At 28.8% G+C, this 16,830-nt stretch overlaps 1 protein-coding gene across 1 annotated transcript; it reads right to left on the bottom strand.

The window, feature by feature from the left end:
- Nucleotides 1–5,563: 5,563 nt before the first annotated feature.
- On the bottom strand, nucleotides 5,564–15,630 carry LOC113373728 (ral guanine nucleotide dissociation stimulator-like 1). The gene is made up of 15 exons (XM_026614005.1): nucleotides 15,615–15,630; nucleotides 15,060–15,211; nucleotides 14,060–14,164; nucleotides 11,899–11,901; nucleotides 10,920–11,071; nucleotides 10,639–10,731; nucleotides 9,735–10,287; nucleotides 9,538–9,665; nucleotides 8,829–8,962; nucleotides 8,549–8,745; nucleotides 8,090–8,428; nucleotides 6,727–6,853; nucleotides 6,449–6,606; nucleotides 6,040–6,208; nucleotides 5,564–5,789 (listed from the first exon to the last, which is right to left on the bottom strand). Exons 1-15 carry the CDS (start codon nucleotides 15,628–15,630, stop codon nucleotides 5,683–5,685), a joined length of 2,433 nt encoding a protein of 810 aa, XP_026469790.1. The 3' UTR covers nucleotides 5,564–5,682.
- Between the last annotated feature and the right edge of the window lie 1,200 nt (nucleotides 15,631–16,830).

Here is a 16,830-nt window from a genome sequence, read left to right on the forward strand (position 1 = left end):
CAACTTGGATGAAAAAAATTATACCAAAATTATCCACAGTTGTGTGAAATTTAAGAAGTTATCTTAACCCAGTGGCAACGTGATGTGTTTTATATTACAGGCACAATAAATTCTTATTGACACTAGCACTGTAAAACACTGAACTGTGGTTCCAATATCACAGAAAAATTAAATTTCGGTAATCTTCAGCACAAATTCAAATAAATTCACTCAGTTTTAATTGTTATCTTTAATTTTCCTTCGACACGAAACCATCTCTGGTTAGGAAGTAAATGTGTTTTCCCACAAAGACGGACGTGGAGTGATCCTGGCGACATGAATTGTAATTATAGGAACTAAGGGTAGAGTGCGCGCATGCGATTCGTGCCGTGACGTTTATAAGGAATCAATAGCGGGCGAAATACTCTATGGCCATGACACTATAAATTCTTGAATTATATATCGTCGACCTTGAGACAAATTATTGGGCATTGTTAAGAAAGAATCCTAAGCAGGATTGTTATCTAATACGATACTGATAACAATCACGCACCTAGAACTGGAAATTTGAAAAACTAGATCTAAACACGAATGAGTAATACTAATCAAACATACTGGCGACTTTATATATATATATATATATATATATATATATATATATATATATAATTTACTTTTAATTACAATCAATCCAACCAACACATTTAATATTTGTTTTGACTTTATTATCTAGATTTTTGAATGGATGGTAGCCCAGTAGTTGTCCAATCCATTTGTGACTAATTAACTATACTCGAAGTATTTATTGATATTTTTATTATATACTAGCTGTACCCGTTCACGCTTTGCCGTGATTTAGTTTAAATTAAATAGTTGAACAAAGATGTGTATTTGTTATATTTAGTATAACGTTACTACTATCTGTTCAACAATTTACCTATTCAACCATTTGTCTACGAATTTACCTATAAACTTATCAATCAATCTAACATTTTATTGACTTACCAATTTACCTGTCAACCTATTTGCCTATCAACTCGTTTCACATGTCTACCAATTTACCTGTCAACCTGTTTATTCGTCTTATTATTTGTCTATCTACCAGTTGTCCTGGCCAACTTACTTGTCTACCAATTCACCTGTTTACCAATGTCTATCCATGTCTATCAATTTACCTGTTTACCAATTTACCTATCGACATATTCATCAATACACTATTTTACCTGTCAATCAATTTACCTGTTTTCTAATTTACCTATCATCCCGTTCCAAATGTCTACCAATTAACCTGTTCAATAATTTATCTATTGAACAATTAGCCTGTTTAACAATTTGTCTACTAATTTACGTATCAAACTGTTTATCAATCTACGTTTTTACCGGTCTACCAGTGAGTCTATCTACCAGTTCTTCTCTCTACTATTGTACATATCATCCATTTCACCAGTTTATCTTTATAAATTCCCTAATTCACCTTATTTATCTATGCATTATAAAAAAATTAATGCTCAAATAGATTCTACGTTTTAGTTAGGGAATGTGTATGTGAAAAAGAAAAGGGCCGTTCTTAAAGTTTTCCCAGTAATTATTCGATTTTTTGTTGCCGTAAGGACCATCCTTGGACTTCAACGAACATTAAAAAAAAATGGCCAAATTGGTCTAAGCGTTGTTGAGTTATGCGCTTACCAAATCATTTTCCGATTCATTTTTATATATAAGATATGCAGCTATACCCATGAGAGGCAATTTTCACCTGAGACTATATTTGAGAACCTCAAGTGACAATTTGACATCAAACCTGCCTGATGTCGGGCTTTGGCGGTAGCGGGAATCGAACCAGCGAACCCGGGGGACTAGTTAGGTTTAGCCCACGTTCGAACTGTTTACGCCACCGCTGGGCCCACTGGCAACTTTATTTGATGAAAAAAATTTCAATGTTTATCATTTGTCACGAGGTTTGATAATTGATATATGTGGGTAATGATTGTACTTCATTTTTTAATTATTAATTTTTGCCAAAGCAATTAGGCACTTACATATCTCACTTTTTCACTTTCCTTAGGAAAAGTTATAGTAATCGCAAAATAATCTTTTTTTTTATTTCTATAACGCAGCAAAATGTGCAAAAAATGAAATGTGCATCCAATTTCAATAATTCAAATAATATTTTACTTGTTTTGACGTTTTTTACATTTTTCAGAAGGCAGATCCAGCAGTTTTGTAGTTTCAGAAATGTTAAAGATTTGGTAATCATTGATCAATCATTATTGATTCAAATACACGTAGAAATATTGGTACGCACTTGACAGGTAAAGACAAATACCAATCAAAGACACAGTCAAGGTATTCACATGGATCGGCCAAAATAAAACAAATTAAACTTACACTTTCAAAATTAAATTGGCTTATTAGTTGAAGATCAAAATTATCATTAGATAATAAGCTTCTAATTTATAAGACCATAATTAAACCTGTGGTGTGACGTATGGATTTCAACTGTGGACATGTAGTAAATCAAATGTGAGACTTGTTCAACGATTACAATCTAAAACACTACGGACGATTACTGATGCCCCGTGGTTTGTCAGCAATAAAATCATACATGATGACCTCAACATCCCTTTCGTAGTGGATGTTATCAAAAATACCAGTACTGGACATCATGCTAAAATTTTCGATCATCCTAATGCAACTTTGGCTTGATAATCCACCTATAAGAAGACTACGCAAGAAACAGTCTATAGACTTAATGTAAAAAAATGTTTTCCATAGTCAATTGCTTAAATTACTACTATTTGTTTTTCCTTTTTCTTTTATCTTTTTATTTTTCTTAATTTATTTTCTTTATTTTTATATTTATCTATTTTTTATTTATTTATTATTATTATTATTTTTTTATTTCTTTCTGCGATTATTATTATTATTATTGTGTGTAATTCAGCCATATAACTCATAGGGTATGTAAATAACTCTGATTGTTATATAATATGAATGAAAAAAAAAAAAACATGATAGGTAGACTGGTGGATAGGTAGACAATTTGACAAGTAGATAGGTATTGAAATAGGAATATGAAGAGTTAGGCAGGTAGACAGGCTGGCAGATTGGAAGGTTGACTAACTGACATGTTGACAGGTTAAAAGTGTAATGCAAACAGGTGTGCAGGTAAGCAGGTGCAAAAGTAAACCAGTTGACAACTATGATAGGTAGATACTTAGACAGGTAGTCACTTAAACTGGTTAACAAGTAGGCAGCTAGATCACATATAAATAAAAAAATTATTAATTAAATTGATTATTTACACATATTGGTAATGGATCACTACTGCTTGATATAAAGTTGTACATGACGCGGGATTTGAACCTGGATCTTGTGATATTAAAATAGTGGCTCCACCATTTGCGCCACGAATACCCCACTTATGAATATTATTTCGTACTATATAGAGGACTGTATTTTGTTAATCATATAGATCGGTACGTAAATTTAATTTGCATGGAAGTGCATCAACACATTGCTCTTAAAATAACATTTAGCATATAATTAATTGCTGTTATTTCAACATTGAATCAATAAATTTCATTTCATTATTATTATTATTAATACTGGAGTATTGGTGGTAGTTGGCTGGAGTGTTCATAGTATAGTAGTGGTAGAAGGTTTGGCCTCGCAATCAGAGGATTGATGTTCAAATTCCTGGTATCAAGCAGTAGTGATATTCGTTGTTGCTTAGACTCTAATATATTTCCGAAGAAAATATTCTTTCAGGGCATAGCTACATTATATCACTTTGCAAACAAAAAAGAAGTCTTTGTATATGTTTACTTCATTTCCAATTTTTCTACATATACCTATCAGATAACGTTTTGACGTAGGCAGAACTATAGTAACTAATTACAATATTGAAACAATTTACTGATTTTTACAATATTTAATGAAAATACTTTTTAGTAAACAGCAATATAGAAATGTTCTCGTTTATATTGTATTTTTATTTATTATATGCTATGGTTCGAAAGACCTATCCGCATCCTGATAGAAAAATATATTCATATACATCATATTTTTTACATGGCAAAGAAAAACTAAAGGTGTTTATTTTAAATAATTTCGATTATATATTATAGGTATACAATATACACACATCATACATTTTATAATAGACATAAAATACATGTAACATACGTAAAACAACGTACATAAGATTACATATATAAAATATTGCATGAACGAAAATGATGCAATTGTTAATCTCTAATATAAAGAATATTTCAAAACTGGTATAAAAACTTTCCTATAAAATAAATTAGTATATTTATTATAAAATTGTACAAAAAATAATTTCAAAATGCGAATAATGATATCTAAATATACATATTTTTTAAAAATAATTGGAGATGTAAATATGTTGTGAAAAGTTTAAGTACAAAGTATTTTTTTCTATATCACAGTAGTTCTATATATAAAAATATATTATATTCAAGCAATAATTAAAAATAACTTCATAAAACTGTCAGATATAAAATATTAAAAAATAATAGTGATAAATCAACTTGTCAACCTATAGTTTACAATTTTCAATATTAAACCAAGACCTAAATTTAGGATTTAGCAATTGCTGCATTTGCGACTAAAAGTGGCGCACAATAACAAGTGATGTTAATGCAAAACTTAGAAAATAATGTAAAATTGTGATGTAATATTCACAATCAATAATTTATAATATCAATTTATCAGTTAATAATAATGGTTATAACGTATAATAAATATTGGGCACACAGGTACATTCAGAATGTTTACATAATACATTGACAAATACTATTAGGGGTTAATTTGTTTATAATATTTCCTATGCATGTTAGTTTATGTAATGCAAATACATAAATATTTCTAAATAATTGATTTATAAAAAATTAAAAATCAATTTTAGTTTTCTAAATAGTAAAATTATACTGTAGGAAAATATGAGTAAGATATCGCATACGAAACTTACAAATATGTATTTTACTTGCATATAAGTAAATGATATAAAGATATAATACATTTTACATGTCGGTTAGAGTAAAACTAACTTGCAATAAATAAAATTATAATTAATTTTTTCTATGAAAAAGCTTGATATAAATACTTTTTGATTCATAAAAATTGAATATAGTAACTCACGTTCAAGAAGTAAATATATACATATATAAAAAATTGAGAGTAGTAGATTTCAATCGATTTTTATATCGCGGCATCCTAAAAAGTAATTTTCATTTAAAATCATATTTTCCATAAATTTCAAGTGAAGTAGAAAAATATGAAGGTTGTATGTACAGTTCAAAATATAAATATTGGACAATTAAACAGATTTAATATTGGACTCACTAGTTGGAGAAAGCTTTTGATTTCAACAATCAAGACAATCAAAAAACTTCTCTTCACTTCATTTAAATATAAATCTATTCCAAATTCGTCTTTCAAAGACTACCAAAAATACTAATAAATAATTTGATATAGTATTTGGGTGAACTCAATCCTACAATATGAAAAACCAAAGGAAAATCTGCTTCATTTCCTCTGCAAAATCTGCTTGATATCGTGCTAGCTAACGTTACTATCAACAATACAGTTCGTCAATAAATATGATTTTTTATGAATACATAACTAAAATGATGGTATCCAGTACAATTCAATTTATAGCAAAATATCTCCTAAGCTATGTCACCTAGTTGGTTGAAGTTCCTCCTTCCTGGGCCGAAGAATGAAGTTCAAGTTGTATGCTGTATTTACAGCATAGTAAACATTAGCATTTTGAGGAAGAACCATTTCTGAAAAAAAAAATCATATAAATCAAAGAATCTCTTATCATTTATGCTCAGGTGTGATAGTTAAATGTATTTTTTCCGTAAAAGTTAAATACATCAACATTCCTGACCTGCATAAACTGTAATCTCTATGAATTTGATAATAGCAAAAATTTGAGTCCAGTTGAATTTGATAATAGCAATAATGTATAGAATCATTTGCTACCATGAATATTTTAACTAAGTAAACGTAGTTATCAAAATATATTCTTACCTCGGTCAGGCAGTACTTGTGCAAGTGTATATTTACTAGGATCACCTTCTAAATTAAGTTTTAACATAGCATTTCTAATAACTTGCGGTGTGCGTTCGCTATTACTTAACATTATACTTTTGTAGAGAACTATTCCTTCCGTCTCGCGGCTTTCAGTCTCGTATGTGACCTTAAATAAATTTAAAATAAAGCATAAGAAACTTGATTGATTAAAGACAAGATTAGACTTGTTGCAAAAATATAAATTAAAGTTCAAAGAAAAATTCATTCAATTTCAATACCGGAATTGTAAGAACAATCAGAATATTACAGAAACATCTCTATTGGTGTTCAGGTATAAATAATGTCTCAAAAAGTAAACTATACATAAACAATAAGTGATATTTAAAATTTAGAGTGAATTATTTACTTTAATAATATAAAAATCAGGTCCAGTTGAGTTGAGTTGCGGTGATGTTCCATTTTGTTTAAGAGTGTTGTGCTTTTGCTGAAAAGCACCGCTTCCAGCGCTTGATAAGGAAACGTCCAGGGATGGGAGGCTGGAACTGCTGGAAGCAGCTGACATTCCTGAAAATAAATAAAATTAATTTTATTTTATTTTCATCATTTAAGTAATATTTTTTTACTGAATCAAACGTTTGATAAATGCCAACAATAAAGTTATTGCAAATAACTTTATCCACTTACCGGGTGGAGATACCCCTCTATCCAAACTATTATTTCTAGAATTTGGAGCACTATTAGCAATTTCGTAGTAAAATTGTGACCCACCGCTACTAGATGTGCTCGTTATAGAATCATTTTTCTTGTGACCCTTTGAAAAGAAATATAAAAAAAACAAATTTTAAAACAATTATTGTCAAAAAATTTGTATGATAAAAAATTATGTAAAAAAAATCTATACTTTTATTTATTTTACAAATTAATATGAATCCAAATAAATTTTTTCACTTAAATATTTCCAAACACGAAAACATGATATTTTAAAACAAAAATTTTAAAATTTAAAACACACACACCTATATTACTATTGATTAGAATGATTAGTATTGATTCAGGAATAGCAGTAAAAACTGAAGTAATTAGTTAAGAGCAATAGTATAGTCGTATCGACCATATAAAAAGAGTGAATTTAATTTATCGTTATCCAAAAAAAGAACAATATTTAAGCCATCTACGCAAAAAATAGACTAGTATTAATTAACTCTCATGTACTCTATTGAGCAATAATTGAACAATCATTAAATGATTAGTACTCGAAAGTCGATTTGAATGAGCGTAATTTGTTACAAGCATTTAGCCACCTACAACGATTACATAACTATTATCTACTACTACAATTCTACTTCATTCTTCAGTTTTTTATACTATATTATTTTAGCATAAATCTTATTTTTCTTATACTATATTCTTTTCTTTCATCTTATCTTTTTCATATGAATCCAATTCTTCTTCATAGTTTTCTCAACTTATCTTCATCTTCTTACTTCTCCTACTGTTTCATTTCATTTTAATTCTAATTCAACTTCCATACATTCTAATATCTTACACATTCTAATCATTTCTTTACATATATGTTGCAATTGAAATTCTTATACATTCTGATATTTTATATATATCACATTTGGAATCACCAGGAATCGAACCAACGATCTCCGGTGAGAAGGACATGCTACATCCTCCACTAATTTGTTTTAAAATTAAAAATATCAAGTAAAAACATAAAATTATGGTAGGTTTAAAATAAAGCTATTAAGGTATTCATTCCTTCATTAGATACTAAAACATTTTACTTTTTGGAGCGCTTGTGTGCCTGGTCCATTTATGTTATCACAATATATTTCAGTTACTACTATGCATTTGGATTAAGAATAATAAGAATAATTCTAATCCAGTTATCAACATGCTGTAGGGTAAGTTATAGTAATCGCAAAAAAATCGAAAATAAAATTTTTTGCATATCTTTACGTTTCAAAGGTTTCCACCTTTTGACATACCTTAGAAAAAATTGAGGTATGTGTGTGTATGTTTGGATACAATGATAAATTACCTGTGGTGGTTTTTTGTTGACTTTTCCATTATCAGCATTAGGCTGAACTTGACAAGACAAACTGTAAGCCTGTCGGTCATCTAAGACTAGTAGTGAGTCGAACCATCGATCAAATAATGGATCAATAGAAAGATTGTAAGCATTCGCCGCTCCTTGAAGAAGTTTTATTTGAGCCAGGACTTCGAACTCTTTCCGTCTCTTATCAAAATTAATTAGTCCTTCTGCTACAGTATCAGGTATTGCTGTGTCAATCATTGTCAAGTCAGTTAAAAAAGTCCCTAAATAAGGTATCGTTCCGTGGCTTATGCTGGAACAGTAATTGTTTTGCTTTTGGAAAACCTGTAAAATTAATTTCCAGATTGAAGGAAATGATATCTACAAAAATCAAAGTGTTACTTTTGACAATAATAAGAAATTAGTTATAAAATCAAATTAAAAGATAATATTATTACAAACTACCTTTTGCAAATGTCTGTCATGTTCTCCAGCAGTGTCTGCAAATTTAGCGGTGCCTTCCCTCATAAGAAGTTCACGTTGTGCCCATTGATTATTGTCTTCACTAAAAATTCTTGCTAATTCACTAAATAGTTCTAATTTATCACGAGCTACTGCTGACCAAACTCTTTGCAATCGGTATATAGGATTGCTTTGAAGTCCTGAAATAATAATTATACGGTTTCATCCCATAATTGATTTATGAAATATAATATGATATAAAATTTGGTGAAAATATATATACCGCATATAATAGCTTTAAGTGATGAAAAATTCTTCAAAATTCGCAGTTCTTGAGCAATATCGATCCAGGTGCCAATGATTGCAGCTCTTTCATTTGGCTTAAGTCCTGGCTCTACTAAAATACTTGATATTACCCTGCAGATTAAAAAAAATAGATTTAGATTGTTTTCATAGATAACATTGGATGCCAACAATTATAAAAGCATAATTGACGTTCATCCTGACCAATTAGCAAATCATGTATACATGGAAGGTTAGCCGACCAGACTTAAAAAAAAATACTTGGAGACGTAATATAGTATAATTAACTATAATACTTTATTTTTACCATGTTTTATTGTTTTTTTTTTCTTTTGTTTATAGTTTTTTTATTATGTCTTAATTAGCTCTAGCAGATACGCCACTGGGGGTATCTACTAATTTGTAATCACCTTATTTTAACTCGTGCTTGACAGTGTTTTCTGCTTAATGTAATAACTTATATATAATAGATTGCAGAATAATATTAAATACAAAAAAGATATTTTTTATAAATCAGTTTACCAAAAGAGATAAGTAATTGATAGAAGTATTTCGATAAAAAGTGATGACACTGACTAATCTACTTATTTTCCTATGGAGAAAGCATATATCTTGGCTGGCGTTTTTAATACTAAATCATAGTAATATCTATAATATTAATATTCTGAAGTTTTTATTGATATTATTACCTTAATGAAACAGCATTAAATTGATTGACTGTTGCTAATACTGTTGCGGCTTCATGCTGCCTGTCTTTATCTCTTCTACTCCAGACTGCTCCTAAGCACTGATGCGGGACTAATTTCTTAAAGAGTTGCTGAAAGAATAATTTTAAATATAAATTTAACCTAATGTCTAAATCAACTTAAATTTCAATTATTATTACCATATCCATTCTAGTCAGCTGTTCCGCAAAATGCTTCTCAGGTACATTGGGAAATCTATACCCCTGCATCGTATGCAGAGGTGTCCTCATTCCTGGTGCCAGGCATATTCCAGCAATGTCCAAATCCAACCCAGCCACTTCTGGGCTGAATTCGTGAACGAAATGGCTTCTATGGTCGGGAACATACGTATCCGGCAAATATGTGGTCATAGGTGGCGATTTTACTCCAAAAGTGAAATTCTCCATCCCTAATTGAGCATAATTTCTTGTAGAATACACTATGGATCCGTTGTCTACTACAGTCTGCGATTCTCCAAAATTTTGGCAGCTGTGATTTTTTGGAATAGCGGCATAAAGTAAGTTTTCTACGGATCCGCTTTTTAAACCAATTTTGTTGACCCGATGTGAAATTTTGGCATGCAAATCCGAATGGGGTAAGTAATGGGTTGTAAATTGGAGCAAATGAGAGAGACATGGTGATAAAGTTTCGTTTGCGGATTTGAAGTCTTCGGGGTAACTGTCTAGCCAGACATGGAGTGCTGATATTAAAGTTCTGGAATAAAAAAATAAATAAATCTAATTAGATATATACTTAAATAGTACTTAAATAAGATATGGATAAAATGAACTACTTTAAATACTCAAAACACAAATTTAAAATTATTAGTTATAAATAAAGATGAACAATGCACGAGACCATTTCAAACAATAATCGTATTAGTTTTTCCATTTATTTCATATATCAGCTATCTAAATTAGTATAATATAAAGATTTTATATGTTTTTTTATAAAAATAACCATAATAATATAATTTGAAATGTTTTATGTAAATGCAAGTAATTACGCGTTCTGTTTGGCTTTGGAAAAAAATATAATTTCAAAATTAGATCCGTGACTACTTACTTTCTATGTTGTTCGCTCTCCGTTAAATTATCTTCTAAATACTTGTAGCGTTCTGTCAGTAGTTCCAAAACTTGTAATGTCGTTGCAAACGCTCTGAAAAAAAATAATATTAATTATCATATCGTTGATTTCATAAAATTTGCCTTCAGGGAAGCTTCAATTATTATTGAATGCGGTATATATTTAAATTTTATGTAACTGTATAAAATGAATACAGCAACAACTAGTTGTGGTTTATCTAAATTTAAGAAATTATTATAGTTGCAGTTTCATCATTTTACCTGTATGTGGCCAAAAATACATTGACATATGTGCTTTCTAATTCTCCATCATCTGTCGCCAAAGCTTCCACCAATCTCGCCAATGTACCAGCTTTGACGAATCGAACCCGAACTGTTTCCCATTCCAAATGTGATATTTCGTCCTCGGAGTCCTGGAAAAACACAAAAAATTAGTAACATTTTTGAAAAAATAATTTTTAAAGGCAAAGGGGAAATAATCTGTGAAATCATCTCTGAAATAACTGTTTTATTTTAAAAATTGAATCTAAATTTTTTTAACAATTATGAAATAATACCTCATCCTCGATCTTCATTTATTAATTTCCCGTAGGGTAAGTTATAGTAATGGGATAAAAATCGAAAATGAAAATATCTGTTATTTACTTCTAATCCGATTGACTATGTTTTGTTTATTTATTTTTTATAAAACAAGAATAATGAAAGTTGCATTATTTATAATAATCTATCTGAAAGCATTTAATATTCCTCAAATATTTCATTGAGGTACGGGAAGTACCAGCAATTTGCCTTGCTTAAGGCACGATGCCATATCTTCTTTATTTTGTCTTTATCTTGTTTATTTTATTCATTGTTCGATTTAATATGAATATCAATTATATCAATAATTTTATTGCTCATAAACTTTAATATTGTTGTATTTTAAAATTGGAACTCATTCTACATCCTCTGTTTTGCGAATTCACTGAAATATTTCAAGAACGTAAATACTGCTATTGCAAGACATTTTCCTGTTCTAAATTTACAATTTATCCAGAGACGAAGTGCATTCTAGCAGAATAAACAATATACAAAGAATATTTTCGAAATTGTGTTGAAGAATGTCGAATATGTAAACACATGCTAAAAACATTGGAACGGGCTTAAAATAAACCAACGCTAGAAATAACGAATTTTATGTGTAAAGAGTAAGCAGTTTTTAAATAAATTTCGATTATTTAATCTTAAAATTCTTGAAAACTTGCTTAATCAAGAAGTAGTCAAATTTATTTACACAAACATCCTCACACCAAAGTGAAAGCTCAATTTGCTTTTGTTGCAGAAATATTGGAATGATGTAGGGTTCTACATCATGTTCATAGTTTCTTCGATGTTCGAAGTGTTTCTAAATCAATTAGTGGAAAAAATTACAGATTTGTGGGCGTGTATTTGTAATTAAAATCGAATCAGATCTCATAATCTTGAATCAAGAATGATTAAATAATAATACATTGGAATAAATATTTGAGTGCACTTAACAGACGAACTATTAATAAATACGACGATAAGTCATTTTTCTCACACGCCGTAAAAGTTTTTAAAAATAGAATATTTTTCTATGTAAATCAAATCTAGTTTACGGTTTGAATCAGATAAAATTTATATTATGCGTTGCATTAAAAATTGCATCATACTTGTTATATAACGTTGCTTAGCGAGTTCTTGTATGGCATTGACCAGAATAATATTTGATACGAGTTCATCTTCGCGTGCATCATAATTTATCTCACCTCGAATACTGCACTTAGATATAAAAGGATGGAAAATATAAATATAAGAAGTAATTAAGTAGGCATTGTGTGAAAGTTCCAGGCCTCCTGTATTATCATAAATTGAAATTTATTTTATATATAAAACAATTTTTATAATATCGAAGAATTAAGCGATTAAATGTTTATAGAATACAATTTTTACACAAATATCTCATAGTTCTTCAGCTACTGGAAGATGCCATCAAAAATTTAGTAGAAACGTTGAAACTTTAGCAAGGCATTATCTTGAATTAACCAACTTTTGAAGAAATTTATTCTATTTTGTCAGCTTTTAGTTTAATATAACCTGGAAAATAATACCCGAGTGCGTTTTTGTGCTCGCAATTGCTCTAATATAACTACGATTTCAACAAAAAAAATTAAGTTCTCATGTAAAAATTTATATATTTTGTTGTACAGATCTTTTATTTTTTTAAGGGGAGTCCATTAATCAAAAGAGGCTTTTAGAAAGAGAGAGGGTTGGACAAAAAAACACGAAGAAACACGTCGAAGAGGAAGGCGTCTAGTTAGATATCACGTGTATTTATTTTTTACCTAATTAAAAAAAATACGATTTTTTTGTAAATTTGAAATATTTGTCAAAAAATTTTACGTAACTAAAAATACTTGTGATGTTTGCTGGGGGAGGGCGGGTAATTTCAAATATCACAACGTATCATCAAAGTTTCCTTCTTGGGGGTGCAAAAATCTATAAAAAATCGATCACGTAATTAATGGGCGCCCTCTAATATTGTAAGTTCGAGTTGATTCTATAGTTACTTTCATGTACTAACACTGTACTTCTATACTACTTTCATGTATGGTTTTTTACATTAAACTATTAAATATATTATAGAAGAAAACAAAACATTCAAAATATTAAACAAAATACGATGATATATTTGCATAAAATGCATACTACTACTACGTTATGTTATTTACTTACTTAATATATTGCCATTATTTGTCTTCTTCAAAAAAATTTAAAAATCGACTTCAAAAAATTCGAAATTTGTCCAATGATATAACTTAGATCTAGGTGAAAATCTATTAATTTAATGCTAAAACAATTTCCGAGTAATTCAAAATATCCTGAAATGTTAAATGCGTCTCAATTATTACCAACATCAAGTACATCAATCTACATGATTACCTATAGAATGGTTGAAATATAATTAACTTGTTTAAATTACTTTATTGTCAAAAGGTTGAACATTTTTAAGTAAAAATTAGTCGACCTACAAAAAACAAGTTAAAGTAATTTTAACTCAGAACCTATATGGCAGTTGTAAATTATATCATCGTTGGACAACCAAGCTGCTTTTTTTATTAAATTAACCGATTATCATTAGACTGTTTAAAAACATATTGAGCTCATGCAATTTGTCTCAAAGCTTAATTACTACTTATTTAATTTATGGCCTGCAGACAGTACGATAATGTGCTTGAATATCACCGCCCTGTTGTGATATTTGCGCTTCATTATTGGACGATTTTACACATCATTAAAATTGAAATAAATATAAAACATGGTATTAGTAATTAGATAAAATAGACACATTTATAAAGAAATATTGGAAATAAACAGTATAATAAAAACTTGATACTTACACTAGATGCACTCGGTGTAGGTCTATGATAACGCACTTTTTTCAGGTACACGGTGTAAATAGCACCTTCCACGCGCTCTTCGCCCCATAAACGCCAAGTAGGCTGCTGGAACAAAGGTCCAAGGTTAAAAATCGTTTATAAATTATAAAATTATTTTTATTTATTAGTTTGATTATAATTCTATAATGTGTAAAATTATTAACAAAAACGATTTCGAGTTAGCGTAAATATATGCATACTAAAGGGAAGGGAGTTGCCAATAAAATTTGAAGGAGAATTTGACTCGATAGATTCAATTGACTCCAGAAATAATTATTTTTAAAGCAACATCACTCCTTCTTAGTATTTCTCCTAATGAAATAATATTAAGCTCATATTATTACAATTTTACTTATAAAATACCTACTTAGGACAGTGAGTTATATTTCATCAAATTCACATTATTGCATTACATTTATTAAATTGCGTGATGTTAAGTGATTATGAAATTCTTTCTAATAATTTATTACATTTGCAATTTGAGTAAATATTTGAGTATATAGGAAAATATGTTATCAATTTCACATTATAACATGATAAATTTATATTTCTAATAAAGAATAAATTTAACAATTTTTAGTTAGATAATTTTAAGGTGCAAAAACGTTTAAATTTTCTGCAAGCATTTTGTAAGACATAGTTATTTGTTATGGCAATAATTATTTGATTAAATGTATTAATAATTTAAAGAATCGTAGAATAAGTGCAAAACTACAATTAGCAGCCTAATTCAAATTGATTTGTTATTATGATGTGTTTTGGTTATATTTAACTGAAAGTGAAACATTTAAAATCATGAAAAGTGACCATCCTCATCTCACAGTGAAAACAACATTTTTTAACTCAGGAAAAACAGATGTTAAAGATTGGCAAAGATTAATAAAAAAAATTATATATATATATATATATAATGAGGATTTTATGGAATTTTGATGATGTCTCAAATGTGAATCTAAATGACTTGATACATTTTCATGTCTCTGCAGACTAGACATTCAATTATAAGAGCGCATATCAAAAATAAACTGCTCTTCAATAAATCGAAATTCAATTTAGCTTGCGTCTGTACAGACAATTTCCACAAAGGCTTTGATACAGGTAATACAATTTTCACTGAACAGAAATATTGATTAAAAAACATAATGGAAACTTAGATGCAATATTATGTATGATATTAGTTTGAACCATTAGATAGTTTTTAGTTTAATACCATCAGTTCTTTTGATTTTTTTAGAATATTTTTGCTGTTAAAAATATTTTTATTCTACTAATAGAGAATATGCAAGTACTGCAATACATCTCATTCCCAAAGAATGAATATAAAGAAATATTATATGTATATATGTGTATATGAGTATGTATTTGCAAATAATATTCTACTTATAATAATTCAATTACATCTACCATAACTGAAGTCGACGAGTTGATTAATGGCAAATGAAAAAAAAACATTAATTGACATCATTAGAACATAATTAATGTTTAACGAAGAAGATTTAATTTAGAACTCAATTACCTCCTATTAGAGACATATTGTAGTGCGCCAATGTAGTATAAATGAATTTTCAAAACATCTGTTATAAAATAAAATTTATAGAAAATTTCCAAAAATTGTACAGATAAATATTCTTGACATTTAAAAAATTTTTGAAATATACATAAATTCTAAAAAAGTTCAAAAATTAAATTTTTGTTTGTAGAGATGCTTTAAATAATTATATTATCGATACATAATTAAATTCGCAGCCTATATGTTCCTCTTTGACCTATTTAGAATCGATGTATATATGTCCACAGTCTGTGAAGCTTGAAGTCAATAGAAAAGTTCATTGAAGCTTGAAAATTGGCGTTTGATGTAGAAAACTGCGACTAATTCAACCGTTAAATCAAAACTCAGTACATAATGTCCCATGATAATGTTGTAATATTGTTAGTTAATGCACGGTTGAACTTTGAAGACACAAAATTAAATTTGCATTATTAATATTAATCCAGGGAACCATGGCAAATGTGGGATTTTGTGCTTCTTGCATGAAATTTATGTATATCATAATTTGAAAAATTCAAAAAATGAGAATTTTAATATTTATGTAATTGAATTTCTGCTGTATAAGTCATAATATGAAAAGTAAACCATAGTTTCTTTTAATATTTAAGTTTCAAGGTCTTGTGATCATTCTGATGTACTCTAGGGCTTAGACATAATGAATGTTGAATAATGGATGTGTGATGTATATTCTTGAAGTCGTTTTGGAAAAAGCGGAACCACCAATTCAAAAAATATTGGGCTCGTATAAAAGATGAGATAAGTCATAATATTTACGATATACAAAAACTTATTCTCAAAATGATTCGAAATGTTAGGAACTTTTTAAAATCGTTCTTTATGGCTCAAGACAATGTAGCATCTATGCGTCAGTGCACACCTTATGTTTCTTATTGCGTGAAGATAATTTAACAGTTACCATATTCATGTTTCAAGCAGTGTTTTATTTTGCATCTAACCATTAAAATTTTTTTACCAGATTTATCGAATTTTCAAGAAAAATTGTCTAAATGTAAATCAATACATGAGTCAAAAAGTTGTAACAATGAGGTTAAAAAATGGTCATCTGATGTGGCATAGAAATTTTTAATAAAATCAATGATTAACTCATTATCTTACACGTGGCTTGAAATCCAAATTAACTTTTTATATAACTAAAAAAATAATATTTTTTGAGGGCTCAATT

This window comes from Ctenocephalides felis, unplaced genomic scaffold (genome assembly GCF_003426905.1).
Source record: "Ctenocephalides felis isolate EL2017-DRISC unplaced genomic scaffold, ASM342690v1 CF-g0.4_SCAFFOLD_01604, whole genome shotgun sequence".
Classification (NCBI taxonomy): domain Eukaryota; kingdom Metazoa; phylum Arthropoda; class Insecta; order Siphonaptera; family Pulicidae; genus Ctenocephalides; species Ctenocephalides felis.

Bases quoted from the DNA above. Each gene is read 5' to 3' on its own strand.
- LOC113373728 (XM_026614005.1), bottom strand. The intron at 10,288-10,638 runs GTAAGTAGTCAC...TTTTTATTCCAG, and splicing joins GAGAGCGAACAACATAGAAA to AACTTTAATATCAGCACTCC. The intron at 9,666-9,734 runs GTAATAATAATT...TTATTCTTTCAG, and splicing joins AGCTGACTAGAATGGATATG to CAACTCTTTAAGAAATTAGT.